This window comes from Amphiprion ocellaris, chromosome 20 (genome assembly GCF_022539595.1).
Source record: "Amphiprion ocellaris isolate individual 3 ecotype Okinawa chromosome 20, ASM2253959v1, whole genome shotgun sequence".
NCBI classification, from domain to species: Eukaryota; Metazoa; Chordata; class Actinopteri; family Pomacentridae; genus Amphiprion; species Amphiprion ocellaris.
The window spans coordinates 31,778,222-31,794,449 of record NC_072785.1 but is presented as its reverse complement, the minus strand read 5'-3'; the positions used below and the strand labels follow the sequence as shown (position 1 = coordinate 31,794,449).

General features: G+C 40.0%; 1 protein-coding gene across 12 annotated transcripts in view; it reads right to left on the bottom strand.

The window, feature by feature from the left end:
* Positions 1-16,228, bottom strand: part of heatr5a (HEAT repeat containing 5a) — a 58,444-nt gene that overhangs the window by 37,491 nt on the left and 4,725 nt on the right. For 7 of the 12 annotated variants that reach the window (XM_055005629.1, XM_055005627.1, XM_055005628.1 and 4 more), the window contains exons 2-18: positions 15,395-15,570; positions 15,107-15,318; positions 14,554-14,662; positions 12,605-12,754; positions 12,328-12,499; positions 10,640-10,803; positions 9,002-9,251; positions 8,378-8,533; positions 7,598-7,848; positions 7,379-7,490; positions 6,196-6,348; positions 5,992-6,091; positions 5,135-5,244; positions 4,089-4,258; positions 3,845-4,008; positions 2,943-3,048; positions 1,813-2,003 (exon numbers count right to left, since the gene is read on the bottom strand). In XM_055005629.1, coding sequence (XP_054861604.1) covers positions 1,813-2,003; positions 2,943-3,048; positions 3,845-4,008; positions 4,089-4,258; positions 5,135-5,244; positions 5,992-6,091; positions 6,196-6,348; positions 7,379-7,490; positions 7,598-7,848; positions 8,378-8,533; positions 9,002-9,251; positions 10,640-10,803; positions 12,328-12,499; positions 12,605-12,754; positions 14,554-14,662; positions 15,107-15,318; positions 15,395-15,520 — 2,696 coding nt within the window. In that variant the 5' untranslated portion in view covers positions 15,521-15,570. The remainder of the gene's footprint in view (positions 1-1,812; positions 2,004-2,942; positions 3,049-3,844; positions 4,009-4,088; positions 4,259-5,134; positions 5,245-5,991; positions 6,092-6,195; positions 6,349-7,378; positions 7,491-7,597; positions 7,849-8,377; positions 8,534-9,001; positions 9,252-10,639; positions 10,804-12,327; positions 12,500-12,604; positions 12,755-14,553; positions 14,663-15,106; positions 15,319-15,394; positions 15,571-16,228) is intronic. The other 5 variants (XM_055005630.1, XM_055005635.1, XM_055005638.1 and 2 more) reach the window with 1 other exon arrangement.

The window sequence follows — 16,228 nt, the reverse complement described above, 5'->3', positions numbered from 1 at the left end:
ATTGATTCAAAATTACTAAAATATTTGTCCAAAATGACAAAAAAAGTCCAAAATTACTAAAAATGGGTCCAAAATGACACACAAAAAATGTCCAAACTGACAAAAATTTTCCAGAATAACTACAAGTTTGTCCAAAATGACCAAAAAAATGATCAAAAATGACTAAGAATTGGTTCAAAATTACTTAAATTTTGTCCCAAATGGTGTAAAATTTGCCCCAAATTATTCTGAATTTGTCCAAAATGACAAAAAAATTGTCCAAAATTACTAGACATTTTCCAAAATGACTAAAAATTTGTCCAAAATGCCAAAAAAAAGCACAAAACGACTAAAAAATTGGTCAAAAACGACTAAAAATTGGTTTAAAATTGCTCAAAATTTGTCCAAAATGACAACACCTGTCCAAATTGACTCAGAAGTGACTTGAAACCTGTCCAGAATTACTTTAAAAATGGATCAAAATTACTCAAAATCGCTCACAGACTCAGACAACCTTAACAGAAACAGAGGAATAGTTTCACTTCATTTATCGGTGGCGTCCTAAAACAGCTGCTGACTTCACTTTGAGCTGCTGAGATCTGTGATATTAAATCAGCTAAAATAAAACTAATCCAGAATCAATCACTGCTTCTGATCAATTTCAGAAACAACTCAAGACCACTGAACATTTGGCTTTAGTCTCAGTGTACAATTAATCCACAAATTTAAGCTGAAATAAACACAAAAAGTGATTTCTTTCAAGTTACATCTACTTTTCTGTTTATTTGATGGCAGCTAATTTGATTTGATTTCAAATTAAAAGTCTCTTAACAGCTCAGGGACCTAATTTAGGAGGCTTTTATAATGAAAATTCTGCAGAAAGAGTAATTTATTTATTACCTTTTTTTTTTTTTTCATTTTTTCAGAAAAAATAATCCTCACCCTCAGTGCTGCTCATCACCAACTCAAGATGTTTCTTAACCCTCATGTCGTCCTGCGGGTCAAATTGACCCGTTTTAAAGTTTGAAAATGTGGAGAAAAAAAAATTATTTTCACAATAAAACTTATGATGTCCACATTTTCAACATTTTTGGGAAATCTTTGAACATTTTTTGGTGGAAAAAAAGAAATGTTAAAAATGTTGATTAAGAACATTCACAAAAAAAATCAACCAAAATCCACAAATTTCGCTGGATTTTGGTTGATTTTTATGTGAATGTTCTTAAAGAAAATTTTTAAGGGAAACTTTTAAGGAATTATTGGAATTTTCTCCCTGGAGAATTTGCAAATTTTCAGAAATTTGAGGAATTTTTTTGCTGAATTTTGGGATTTTTTGTCAGACAAGGAAACAATGTTTTTTGGTGCCCGTAAATGAGGACAACAGGAGGGTTAAGAACCTTTATTTTTTCACATCCAGGTTACAGATCTGCAGATTAAAGCAGCTCCTGTTTTTTTTTTTTTTATCAGCTCTGGTTTATGTGACATCGCCTCCATCTCTGGATAAAAATATGCATCTTGAACCTGCAGTGCAGCAAACTGTCATCATTCTCTGATATATTGGGTTCAAGCGTCTCTCGCGGGTATTTTAAGCCTCCTTTGAGCTATTTCTGCTTTACCCTGCAGCTTTTCTGTGTATTTTGGGATCAGGACCTGCTTTGTTTCAGCAGAGACTAGAAATAGATTCAGACGAGGCTGCTGACGGTTCATCTGTAGGAGAAAATCTGCAGTTTAAGGACTAAAAAACAGGAAGAAAAATCTTCCTGTAGCAAAAATAAAGCAAGTGAAAGTTCTCCTCAGCACATACAGGAAGTGATGCAAGCGAGTCGATGTCACCTGTCAAAGCAGAGCAGGGAGACGGAGGCGGTGAACCCGGGGTCTCCGACCACCTGGACCAGCCGAGCCAACCCTTCAGCAGCCAGGCAGCGGATCAGAGGACTGCTGCTCTCCAGCGCCCCCGACAGGAGGGACAAGGCCGGAGGACGGAGCTCCTCTGGACCCAGGGAGCCTCGGACACTGCCCTGGTGCTGACGACAAAGGAAACAAGTGTTAGTTTGTTCTGGCCGGTTTATTCTAACCTTCATATTTCCCATTAAAGTGGTTTATCTGTGCATGTCGAGGTTTATTTTCACTTTTGGTTTGTCCATGTGGTGCAGCTACATTAACCTCCGGAATTTGTAACCAAAACGCTCCAAAATTTCATTTATAATCACCAACAAAGCCAATACCGGAAAGAGGGAAAAAAAGCTGCAGAAATAAACTAAACTTTGCAAATAAAACACAAGAAATAAGGAAGTATTTGGAGTAAAGTAGTATTTCAGTTGGAATATATGTGTGAAACTTTACATATTTTGACTAAAAACTGTATTTTATGTGGAATAAACCTTTTGAGATTATACATATTTAGACAGAAAGTAGTATTTTATGTGGAATAAATCTTCAAAGCTGTATGTAATTGAACAGAAAACAGTATTTTGGAGGGACTAAACCATCCAAACTGTGAATACCTGAACAGAAAATGGTATTTCAGAGGGAGTAAATGTTTACAACTTTACATATTTTGACCAAAAACTGTATTTCACGTGGAATAAACCTTTAAAGCTATACATGTTTGGACAAAAAGTAGTATTTTAGCTGGAATGAAGCTTAAAAATTATGAATACTTAAACAGAAAGTAGTATTTCAGATGGAATAAACCTTTAAAACTAGAAGTATTTGGACGAAAAGAAGTATGGTACGTGGAATAAATCTTCAAAGCTGCATGTAATTGAATAGAAAATAGTATTTCAGAGGGAATAAATCTTTGAAACTATACATAAAAAAGTAGTACTTTGGTTGGAATCGCTGACATGTTAATTGTGATATATCTGTGTAGTTGTACAGGTGTATAAACTAGACTCCTCCCTCCACAGGTGTGTTTGAACCAGACTTAGGTGTGTTTGAACCACATGCATAAGGTGTGTTACCTTTAACAGACTGCAGAGGGCAGCACACACATGAGTCTGGACTGTCTGCTGCCGTTGACCTTTCAGTTGATTCACGGTTTCCGCAAACTGCTCCAGAATCTTCACTCTGATAAACGCAAACAGGTTAGTTAAACTAAACTAAACTTAACTAGCTGTGGTCACCAGCTGGTTCAGTCACAACCAACTAAACTTAAACCGACCTGACCCATGACCCATAACAGCCATCTGTACTGATTATCCTTTGCTGAATACTAGTTAATCTGTACTAGCTATCTTGCACTAGTTACTCTGCACCACTTAATTGGTTATCTAGTCCTGGCTAATCTGTCCTGGCTAATCTGTCCTGGTTATCTAGTCCTGGTTAACTAGTCCTGGTTATCTAGTCCTGGTTAACTAGTCCTGGTTATCTAGTCCTGGTTAACTAGTCCTGATTATCTAGTCCTGGTTAACTAGTCCTGGTTATCTAGTCCTGGTTATCTAGTCCTGGTTATCTAGTCCTGGTTAACTAGTCCTGCTTATCTAGTCCTGGCTAATCTGTCCTGGCTAATCTGTCCTGGTTATATAGTCCTGGTTAACTAGTCCTGGTTATCTAGTCCTGGTTAACTAGTCCTGGTTATCTAGTCCTGGTTAACTAGTCCTGGTTATCTAGTCCTGGTTAACTAGTCCTGGTTATCTAGTCCTGGTTATCTAGTCCTGGTTATCTAGTCCTGGCTAATCTGTCCTGGTTATCTAGTCCTGGTTAACTAGTCCTGGTTATCTAGTCCTGGTTAACTAGTCCTGGTTATCTAGTCCTGGTTATCTAGTCCTGGTTAACTAGTCCTTGTTATCTAGTCCTGGTTATCTAGTCCTGGTTATCTAGTCCTGGTTAACCCGTGTGGTGCGGCTGGCAGCGGGTCGGTTACCTCTGAGCGGAGATGATATGGGGGAACAGAACTCCGAAGAGCGCTGTGGCGGCGGCGGTCAGAGCGACGTGAGGAGGAAGAGGAGCTGGAGCGTCATCGCCTCGATCGCAGAGACTGAAGGGGTCGTTGTCCAGAGAGGCCCCGCCCACAACGCTGCCGTGGAGCTAAACACAAACAAACAAACATCTTTCGGTCTGTCCAGTCGTTCTACCTTTCAGTCTGCATCGTCAGAACCGAGCCTCACCTGCTCCTCGATGTACCGGTGGTCGGTGTCGTGGAGGGCGGGGCCGACCAGCGGCAGGTCGTCATGGTGACAGAGTGGCGGCAGCAGCGTGAGGTCAGAACACGGCTGGTTCAGGTTGTCCTGACCGGACAGATCAGAGACCAGCTGGTTCATCACCAAACCAAAACTCTCTGCAGGAGGACAGAAAATACACATCAACCACTGGAGATGGAGAAAACACTCAAATTCAACCATGAAATGTTTTTCATTTAGACTTATTGATCTTCCTAAAAACACAGAAAGGGTTATTTTTTGTTTTTGGAGAAAGAAGAAATTAACAAGAATCTAATTCAATTAATTAAAACATTTCAATTAATCAATATAATCAATAAATATTGTTTTATCTTCTTCTTTTTTGTAGCTAAAAGAGTTCTTAAATGCCTATAAATCACTTTTTCCGAGCACATTATGCACTCTGTTATAATAATATAAGAAGGAAGGTTGAAGGATGTTTATTTAGCTCTTAGAAACTTCTTATTTCACAAATTTGCAGCTCATGCATTCTTGATAATTGTGAAAGCTGCACTTATTTCACATATAAACACAATATAAGTAAATAATCCAGATTTATTTTGACTGTTTGTTTGATGCATATTTGATGGTTTATGCCTCTACAATAAGAACATTTTCTTCTTCTTTTTTATATAAGGGTTAGGGTTAAATCATATCATAAAATAAACATTTTCTGGTTGACAAAACGAAAGGAAACACCTGAGAATAATTGAAACTAAAACAATAAATCTGATTGTTCTTTGCAGCAATATTAAAGAATATATGAAATGTTGAGGAACAGAAGGTGGGAAGATAATTAAATGGACATCAGAAGGAAACATAATGCAGCAAAGAGGCGAGGTGATTTAGTAAATGTGAATGAAGGAGAAGAAACAAAGGACTTCAACCATAGGAGAATAAATCAGGTACAAAGAAAGGAGGGAGAAGAAAAGACAGAAGACAGAGAGGGAGAGTTTACAGAAAGACAAGATAGAAAAAGAGTGTTGGAGTTGAACCTTGGTAGGTGTTTGGAGGCAGCAGAGAGAGAAGCTCATAAACTCTGAGTCTGTAGACGACCGAGAAACAATGAACCGAACTACCATAAGACCTGAGCAGAGCCGGCAGCCTGGAAACACATAAATATAATAAAAATATTTAGATATATTACTGGAAACACAACAATGTAAACATATATATTACAGACAACACACAGGAATAAAAACACAAGATAAAATCAGACTTCACTGATCCAGATGGTAAATTTAAATGTTACAGAAGCAGGTTAGGAAGTTAGAAAATTAATAAGGAGCCAAATATGTGACATAAAATAAAGATCCTAAATACAAAGTTTTATTATGAAAGTCAACTTCAGAACCAAGAGCTGAAATAAAAGTAAAATAATCTGGGATGTGATAAAAATGCACAGTTGCACACCTTCAAAAACAAAACCTGAGCTGAAATCTGTCATTTTAGAAAGATCTCAATGGAAACACCTCACTAAAATAATATAAAATAATAGAATATAATATAAAATAAAACAAAACAAAATAAAAAATACAATGGAATAATAATATAGAATAATATAATATAATATGATGCAATATAAAATAAAATAATATAATTTAATACAGAATAATATAATCTATATAATAATATATATGTAATATAATATAGAATAATAAAATAGAATTTAATATAATAAAATATAATTTAATATAATAAAATATAATACAATATAAAACTAAATAAAATAAAAAATACAATCTAAAATAAAATAATATAATAAATAATAAAAAATAAAACAATACAATATAATAGATAACAGGTCAATAAACAGTGTGAGTGTATCTGAGAGAACCAATAAGAGACTGACTTGTTGAGCAAGGTGACAGCGCAGGCCAATGGCGTGAGCAGACGGCTGATGATGTCATCAGTAACCAGTTCTCTGCAGTGCAGCAGCAGATTCTTCATCGCTGTTAAAAAATAAAACACTTCAGACAAACTTAGGCTCACCATGATTCATTTATGTGTGTGTGTGTGTGTGTGTGTGTGTGTGTGTGTGTGTTCATCCACTCACCGCAGAGCGCCCCAGCCCGTCCCTCCAGTGTAACCTGCCACGTAAAGTAGTCCCCCCTCCTCAGCTCCATGTCCTGCTCTCTGAGAGAAGCAGCAAAAACACAACGCCAGAGGAGGAGGAGGCGGGAGAGATGGTGTTCTACCACCGCCGGACCTGGACGCACAAAAAACACACAAACAAAATAACACACAAACAAAACAAACACACAAACAAAGACATCAACACAATCGTCTCTCTTCTTTCATCACATCGTTCAGATATTTTTGAGGACATTTTAAATCACATTTCAGAACATTATTCTTTCTTTTTTGTGAGTTTTTGTTGGTATTAATTGTAAGATATTTTTTTTCAAACATTCTATTTTTTTTGACATTCTCTAGAAATATTTGAATATTTTTTAGACAGTGAGCATATTTCAGACATATTTATTCTTTTTGGGGGACATTTCAGTAATATTTTATTTTTTCTTAGATTCTAGTAATTTTTTTCAAAATTTTATTTTGTTTTACGAATATATTTTTCCATTTAATAAAGCATTTTTTCACTTAACATTTTCTAACAATTTCTTTAATATTTTATGAATATTTGTCTGACATTTTCTCAATATTTTCTAGATTTTTTGGGGGGGGCATTGAATCATTTCTTGGGACATTTTATTAATACTCATTTTTGACATTTATCAGTATTTTTGTAAAGTTTTATTTTCCAGATATTGACTGATATTTTTCTGTCATTTTATTTATATTTTTCAGACAGTATATTGTAAGTGCAGTTTGGGGACATTTTTAATAATATTTTAGTTTTTCTTAGACTCTGTAATTGTTTTCAATATTTTATTTTGTTTATATTTTGTCCCTTTAATTAAAGCATTTTTGTGTCTTGATATTTTCTAACAATTTTGTTCATATTTTATTATATGAATATTTTCCAGACATTTACTTTTCTTTTTGCAACAGGTTGATAATTTGACATTTCAGAAAGTGTTTTGTATTAAACTCATTAAGCTCTGGAGCTTCATGCAGTAAATCTCCGTCGCTGGCTAGAAACAAATCAGCTGACGAAGCGAAAGCAGTTTTCACCAGAGCTCAAACGTGTTTTTCACCCCTGAAAATGTCTGTCCTGATGAAGCAAAGAAGCTGCAGCTGTTTGCAGATGTTGACGGTGGATTTAAAGCTCTGTTCACCCAGAGTGACGAGGGAGGAGACGAGCATCCAGCCGGCCTGAGTCCTCTGTAGAGAAATACGACTGTTCTGAGACGCCGAACGGAGAAGATCCTCAGCCAGACCCAGAACCACCTGATCACAGAAACACACCATGAAGAACATGAAAATCAGCTCGAAAACTACCACAAGTCACAATATAAAATCATGTAGTGTTACGCGTGGTGTCGTATGATCCCCACCTTGCCCTTGGTGTGCGGTATTCCCAGAGGGCAGTGCTGCACAGCGGCCACCAGGGCGGCGACGGCGGCTCCGTATCCGGCCACGGCCTCGGGGGAAGACTTCAGGGCCACCAGTCGCTCGGCGCAGCGGTCCAATAACGGGGAACACTGGGATGGCATCGCCATGACAACACAGCGGAGGCACCAGGCGGCGGCGAGTCGAGCCGAAGCGACGGGATGAAGGAGGACGGAGACGACCGAGTCCAGTAGGGCTGCAGGAGATGCGACCAGAGAGGGGTTAGTTACACTTCATGGTCATGTAGAGCACAACGTGATGAACCCTGGAGGATTTACAGGTCACCGACAGCTGCAGAGGTCAAACAATTCACAGCATTTCTTGACAACATTAATTTAAGATAAATAATTCTGGGTAATAAAGTGTTACAGCAGCAAAGGGAATACCGTAAGTGTTGAGATTTTGCCTAAATGAAAAGTGCATTCCAAATAAAATTTATTATTATTATGATTATTGTAAAAATGTAGGAAACACCTGCAAAACGTTTGACAAACAGCTGATTTATTTAAATCTTCTACTCTGCTTATTACGGCTAGAATAGTCTACAGCGCCACCTTCTGACAACACGACGCAGCAGAGTATTCTCTCCAAAGCAGCAAACAGAAAGAAGAATAAATCACATTTTCTTTTATGTTACTTTTGCAGAAAGGTCAGAAGTTTTCTTTAAATTTACTTCACGCCTATATTAAAGCACAGGTAAAAAGTGCTTAAAACCACACAAAGACCTGTGGTGGTGTCGGTGAGGAGGGGGGCGGCTGTGGATCCCAGTCCCTGAACCAGAGCTCCCAGTTCCAGAAGGCAGCAGACCAGCACATGCTGACTGGCCGAGATGTCAGCAGAAGACACTCTGGTTTCTACGTTACCATCAGTCAGAGCTGCATCTGAAAATAAACCAAGAAAAACATCATTACTCACCTGGGAATACAGAAATCCTACCTGGTACTGTAGGAAAATACTAATATTTAATTTCAGTGTATATCTGACATTCTTTTTGTACTTGTAACCAGAAACATATACTGCTACTGCGATTATTAGTTATAGACTCTAAAGTCTACCTCTTCTGTCCCTCTCAACCCACCCAGCCAGCAGCAGATGGTTCCCCCACATTAGAGCCAGGTTCTGCTCCAGGTTTTTTCCCTGTTAAAAGGGTGTTTTCCTGCCACTGTCTCCTTAGGGCTGCTCTGGGGGTTCAGGCATATGGGTTCTGGAAAGCGTCTCCAGACAATTTGACTGTAATTGGCGCTATATAAAAAGAAAAAAGAAAAAACAAAAAAAAAAAAAACCTTGTGGATTCTACGGTATTCTATCACCTGTAACTGAGTTAATTGGGTTTGTGTGTCTCGGCTCACCGATGGTTCGTTTCTGAGACGCCACGACGATGCAGATCTGCTTGGCAGCATTGGTCTGAGCCTTCTCCCCCAGCAGAGACCCCAGGGTGCTCCTCAGGATGAAGGAGACGCAGCGACGGGTCACGGCGGCGTCCACCGGCGTCTGGGTCGCCCTGCTGTGGGACGCCAGCTCCATCAGCAGCGACAGGAAGGCCGGGAAGTTGGCCTCCAACCAGGAACCTCCGAGGGTGGAGACGAAAACCACACAGGCCTAAAAGGATGGTTAACATGTAGAGGGAGAGGGTAAGTTATTCAGAAGTCTCAGTTAGACAGTCATTCTGTAGTGCAGAATGATCTGATGCACCTCACTACCAATCTGTTATATAGGTGCAGTGTTTCCTCCAGGATTTTTTTCCGCAGCAGCGGCAGGTTCTCCGGGAGCCGTGGCAACGTAAACAAATGACACTTGACTGCAGATTTTACTTTTACAACTTATTTATTGAATGGCCAGTTGAAAATGGATTTTTAATGGCTGAATGTAAAAATTAAAAAATATTTGAACAAGTTCATCTGAAGATGCAGTCAGCAGTTACATCGTGGTGTGTAGATATTAGCTTCATGCTATGATTAGTTTACTGACGTTAGTCACACCAAGTTGGCATCGGGACCAATTAACTGAAGCTACCGATATGCTACGTAGCGTTAGCTGGACATCAATATTTAGAGAACATCTGTTTAACTTGTAAAATCTATTATCAGTTATCTTAAGCTAATAACTTTTCTCCAGTAAGTCGCTGACCTATTTTCCAAGACTTAACTCCTCTGACTCTCTGACGTGCTGCCTGGATGCTTGATGTGACGTCACTTTCAAGGCCGCGCTCTCACGACTAATTAATGTCGTATTAATCCGACGTATCAAAGAGTCGATACTGAGAAAGGTAGTTATCTCTAGTTTACCTTAGTACTTGCGAGAACCCAACACAGTGCAGGACTCTGCTGTGAAGGTGGAGACATGGTGGAGGTGTGTTTGAGACAATAACAAAAAAAAGAAAGAAAAGAAATTTGAAGGAGCGGCGGCTAGGATTTAGGAATGGCGGCCCGCCGCTGCTGAATGAATGTAGAGGAAACACTGAGGTAAAAAAAAAAAAAGTCCAAATTATTTAGAATCGTAACAGACAGGAACATATTCAAATGTGTCCCACAGGAAAAGAAACCTGTTCAAAATAACTTAAAACTTGTCCAAAAATGACTGAAAAACTTAAAAATTGTCCAAGATTACTAATCTCACTTAGCCAGTCATCCTGTAGTGCAGAATGGTCTGATGCACTTCACTATTATCCTGCTATAAAGGAGAAAAAAGCTCTAGTTCGTTTGTTTCTTTAACTTTTGTGTCTTCCTGCAGGTCAAATTGACCCGTTTTAAAGTTTAAAAATGTGGAAAAAAATATATTTTCACAGTGAAACTTCTGATGTCCACATTTTCAACATTTTTTTAGACAAAGAAACAATATTTTTTGGTGCCTGTAAATGAGGACAACAGGAGGGTTAAACCAACGTCGTCTTTGGCAAAGCTAAGCTGAAGTCTGTGCTAAATAGTTTTGTTTTAGTGGAAGTTTCAATGCAGAATTTTTATCACTACAGCGCTAACATCGTGTTTCACCTGAGTGACTCCGATCCGGATGTCTTTGCTAACAGAACTCGTCCCCTTCAACATGTCTCCGCTGGTTCGCAGGAAACCACCGCCGCCTCGCAGGAAACCGGCTGACAGTAAGTCCATCACTTCCTCCAGGGAGCTCCGCCCCTTAACGCCCTGCCTGGGGGCTGCTGGGGAAAAAACATCTGGAATCAGACTGTGTGTGATTGTTTCTGTGGGTTTATGTCTGTTTGAACATATTCTATTCAGAACCATGCGACAGTTGTGCTCATAATTTTACATATTCTGGCAGAATTAGTAAAATATGAACCGTTCTTTAATGAAAACATGAATAATAATCAGAGAAAATACAATTACGTGACAATGGATAACTTTGTCTGACCGCTATCCCTAAATGAAAGAAAAGTTTTTCCATGATCAAACTTATTGTCGTGAAAAAATGGACAATATTTCACAAAGTCTGGCTAAGAATGTAAAGTTATGAGTACAAGTGTATATATTATATTGTCATTTATATATTTCTAAAGACCTTTTTAAATTTCCTAGCAGGTTTATTTTTAAAATTACAGCATTTATCAGCACAAAATTCTAAAAAAGGTAAGAATCATTGGTTTTTCTGCTTTCTGATGAACATATAGTATGTGATGAGCTGTTTAATCAGGAAAATTAACCAAATCTGAGCTTAAAACTCTAAAATTTTATCAAAATTACTACATTCCACAAGTCTTATTTTATACATTCTCAACAAAAAAAACTGTTGGCACCAGATTCTGTAGCAAAAAAAACATTTTTCCCTTCCAGAAAAAGCAGAACCCTTCTTAAACTAAACAAGTAAATACATGTATTTACAAAACCAATCCAAACCTACATGCACAGCATTGATTATTGACAATAAAGTCGTTGATGCTGATGACCTAAATTAATCATTAATGACCAATTAGGATGGTAAATTCATCCAAAAACTACAGTGAAAAATATTCATTCACAATGACAAGAAAATCTACTAAAACTAAATAAATAGTCAAATTTCCAGATTAAAACTGTCAGAATGTTTGATTTTTGCTCTCAACAAGCAAAGATGATTAAAAATGTTAAAGATGGTTGAATTGTAATGTTTTTAATGTTGTAAAGCACTTTGCGTTGCATTTTTAACTGTATGAAAAGTGCTCTAAAAATGAAGTTTGACTGATAGTTTGAATTAACAAATCAACTGGTTACCAGGGTAACGAGCCCCGTCGTTATGATTGTTTTCTTCTTTAACCCTCGTGTCGTCCTGCGGGTCAAAATTGATCCGTTTTAAAGTTTGAAATTGTGGGAAAAAATATATATTTTCATTGTGAAACTTCTGATGTCCACATTTTCAACATTTTTGGGAAATCTTTGAACATTTTTTGGTGGAAATTTGGGGGATTTTTTTAAAGTAAAACTTTTAAGGGAAACTTTTAAGTAATTATTGGAATTTTTTTCCTGAAGGTTTTGCAAATTTTCAGAAATTTGGGGAATTTTTTTGCTGAATTTTTGGATTTTCTTCAGACGAGGAAATAATATTTTTTGGTGCCCATAAATGAGGACAACAGGAGGGTTAACTAGAAGGACCTGGAGCAGCTGCAGAGAGAAGGTGGAAATAATCCTGCAGATAAAACCTCTACATTCATGATTTATTTCCCGTATCTAATCCGGTCCTGGTGTCGTACCGGAGGACTGTCGCGGCTCCACAGCTGCAGCCAGCAGAGTTCCCAGCAGTTTGGAGACTGAAACTCTGACGTTGTAGTTGGAACCCTCGAAGGCTCTGAAGCACAGCGTGGCCACGTTCTCCAACTCGCTGGTCCACAGGAACACGGCTTCCCTCTGGAGCTCCAACAAACACTGACGAGACAAACACACCTGTGAGCGCCGCTAACACTGAGACCGTTCATTAATCTACAGGCTGATTTCTAAACCTGAAACCAGTAATGAGAGTAATCTGATTACCTTAGCAGCGGCGCAGCGTACGGCCATGGATCGGTCCGTCAGACACGCCCTCGCCACCTTGTAGACGTCACGGTGACTCGACACGGCGCTGACGCCTAAACCTCTGAGGATCTTCTCAATGCTCAGCATGATCTCATAGCGACCCTGAGACTGCGGAGGAGAAGAAGGAAGGAGGAGGAGAAGAAGAAGGAGAAAAAGAAGGAGAAGAAGGAAGAAGAATGAGAAGAGGAAGAAGAGAAGAAGGAGAAGGAAAAGAAGAAGATAAAGAAGGAGAAGAAGAAAAAAGAATAAGAAGGTAAACCCACAAATGTACAGATATTCTGGTGTCATTTCAAGACAAAACTCCATCAGTTCTTCTCCTGAACTCCTCAGAATCATCTGACTTTCTCCATCATTTCTGATCCTCAGAACTTCATCAGTCCAGCAGATAGACTCATGACATGTAGGAGGAAAAACACATCAGGACAAGACAGACTGAAGACAGACTGAAGACAACTTGAAGACAGACTGAAGACAAGCTGAAGACAAGCTGAAGACAGACTGAAGACAGACTGAAGACAAGCTGAAGACAGACAGAAGACAGACTGAAGACAAGCTGAAGACAGACTGAAGACAAGCTGAAGACAGACTGAAGACAAGCTGAAGACAAGCTGAAGACAGACTGAAGACAGACTGAAGACAAGCTGAAGACAGACTGAAGACAAGCTGAAGACAAGCTGAAGACAGACTGAAGACAAGCTGAAGACAGACTGAAGACAAGCTGAAGACAGACTGAAGACAGACTGAAGACAAGCTTAAGACAGACTGAAGACAGACTGAAGACAGACTGAAGACAAGCTGAAGACAGACTGAAGACAGACTGAAGACAAGCTGAAGACAGACTGAAGACAGACTGAAGACAAGCTGAAGACAAGCTGAAGACAGACTGAAGACAAGCTGAAGACAGACTGAAGACAGACTGAAGACAGACTGAAGACAAGCTGAAGACAGACTGAAGACAAGCTGAAGACAAGCTGAAGACAGACTGAAGACAAGCTGAAGACAGACTGAAGACAAGCTGAAGACAGACTGAAGACAAGCTGAAGACAGACTGAAGACAGACTGAAGACAAGCTTAAGACAGACTGAAGACAGACTGAAGACAGACTGAAGACAAGCTGAAGACAGACTGAAGACAGACTGAAGACAAGCTGAAGACAGACTGAAGACAGACTGAAGACAAGCTGAAGACAAGCTGAAGACAGACTGAAGACAAGCTGAAGACAGACTGAAGACAGACTGAAGACAGACTGAAGACAAGCTGAAGACAGACTGAAGACAAGCTGAAGACAAGCTGAAGACAGACTGAAGACAAGCTGAAGACAGACTGAAGACAAGCTGAAGACAGACTGAAGACAAGCTGAAGACAAGCTGAAGACAAGCTGAAGACAGACTGAAGACAAGCTGAAGACAGACTGAAGACAAGCTGAAGACAGACTGAAGACAGACAGAAGACAGACTGAAGACAAGCTGAAGACAGACTGAAGACAAGCTGAAGACAAGCTGAAGACAGACTGAAGACAAGCTGAAGACAGACTGAAGACAGACTGAAGACAAGCTGAAGACAGACTGAAGACAGACTGAAGACAAGCTTAAGACAGACTGAAGACAGACTGAAGACAAGCTGAAGACAGATTGAAGACAGACAGAAGACAGACTGAAGACAAGCTGAAGACAGACTGAAGACAGACTGAAGACAAGCTGAAGACAGACTGAAGACAGACTGAAGACAGACTGAGGACAAGCTGAAGACAAGCTGAAGACAGACTGAAGACAAGCTGAAGACAAGCTGAAGACAGACTGAAGACAGACTGAAGACAGACTGAGGACAAGCTGAAGACAAGCTGAAGACAAGCTGAAGACAGACTGAAGACAAGCTGAAGACAAGCTGAAGACAGACTGAAGACAGACCTCTGCGCTCTTCATGGCCTTCAGCAGATTCACTAGTGTGTCTTTGAAGGAACCGACCAGCATCCGACCGAGCTGCTCGTAGAGAGAACCGAGACAGGCGACGGCTGCCCTGAAACACACAAACACAACATCAACACATCATCACATCACACAATATCAACACAACATCACAGCATACAATTACACAACATCTGTACAACTTTAACTACACACATCTGTACAGTCCTGTGATGGTCGATCTGAAGTCTAAGACAAAAAAACATCTGGATCCATGGGAACAGAGTCTTTGCAGTCGTTTTGTGTCTCTTTGTGGTTGTTTTATGTCTCTTTGTGGTCGTTTTATGTCTCTTTGTGGTCGTTTTGTGTCTCTTTGTGGTTGTTTTGTGTCTCTTTGTGGTCGTTTTGTGTCTCTTTGCGGTCATTGTGTGGCTTATTGTGGTTATTTTGTCTTTGTGGTCGTTTTGTGTCTCTTTACAGCTCTTCTTCCTGTCTGAATGAATAGATCCTCTGTTTTCCCACCCTTCCCCACGGCCCTGAATGCCTCCTGACTTACAGTCGGGTCGGGAGGCCCGACGGCGAATCGTCTTTGCTCCTGATGATGTCATTGCACCTCTCCACCATTAAACTGGAAGGGATGGGGTCTCCCAGTCGGTACAGCAGGGCCAGGCAGTGGGCCAGCAGCCAGCGGGTCGGCGGGCCGGGGGAGCCAATCAGAACGGCCGACAGCTGGTCGATGAGCCGCCGCTGGTTCTGCCTGATGTCGACCTGCAGGAGGAGAAACATCTCGATGATTCTCAGAGTTTTATTCTGTGATTAGCTCCAGAAAGAGTCGAGGTTTTACCCGGTCGACGGTAGGCAGCAGCTTCTTCAGGTGGGTCAGCCATTCGAACACGAACTCGGCTCGCTGATGTTCTCCGATCTGACCGAGAGCCTCCTCGTTCAGGAGAAGGCCGTGAGATCGCTCCATCAGCAGACCTTCAGTGGAACCTCCTGATCTGCTCCAACATCCTCCTAAACCTTGAGGAACACAAACACAACACAAACGTTTTACATCATGATGCTGCCACCACCGTGCTTAGCATCATGATGCTGCCACCACCGTGCTTCACATCATGATGCTGCCACCACCGTGCTTCACATCATGATGCTGCCACCACCATGCTTCACATCATGATGCTGCCACCACCATGCCTCACATCATGATGTTGCCACCACCATGCTTCACATCATGATGCTGCCACCTCCATGCTTCACATCATGATGCTGCCACCACCATGCTTCACATCATGATGCTGCCACCACCATGCTTCACATCATGATGCTGCCACCACCGTGCTTCACATCATGATGCTGCCACCACCATGCTTCACATCATGATGCTGCCACCACCGTGCTTCACATCATGATGCTGCCACCACCGTGCTTATCTGGTCAACACATTCAGACTTCGAATCTACAGGAACTCATCAAAACTGAAACTTTTAAAAACCAAATGAAAGATTCTGTAGCAGCTATTTATTCACTTTTTGTTGTTTTGATGTAAATTTTTAATCTGGTTGACTTTAGACAGCATGTATTTTATTTATTTGTTGTGTGAGGTGGTGTTGTTTGTCTTTAATCGTTTCAGTTTTAATGTTTCTTCAGCTGCTGTCTTGGCTTCCCTTGAATAAGAGGT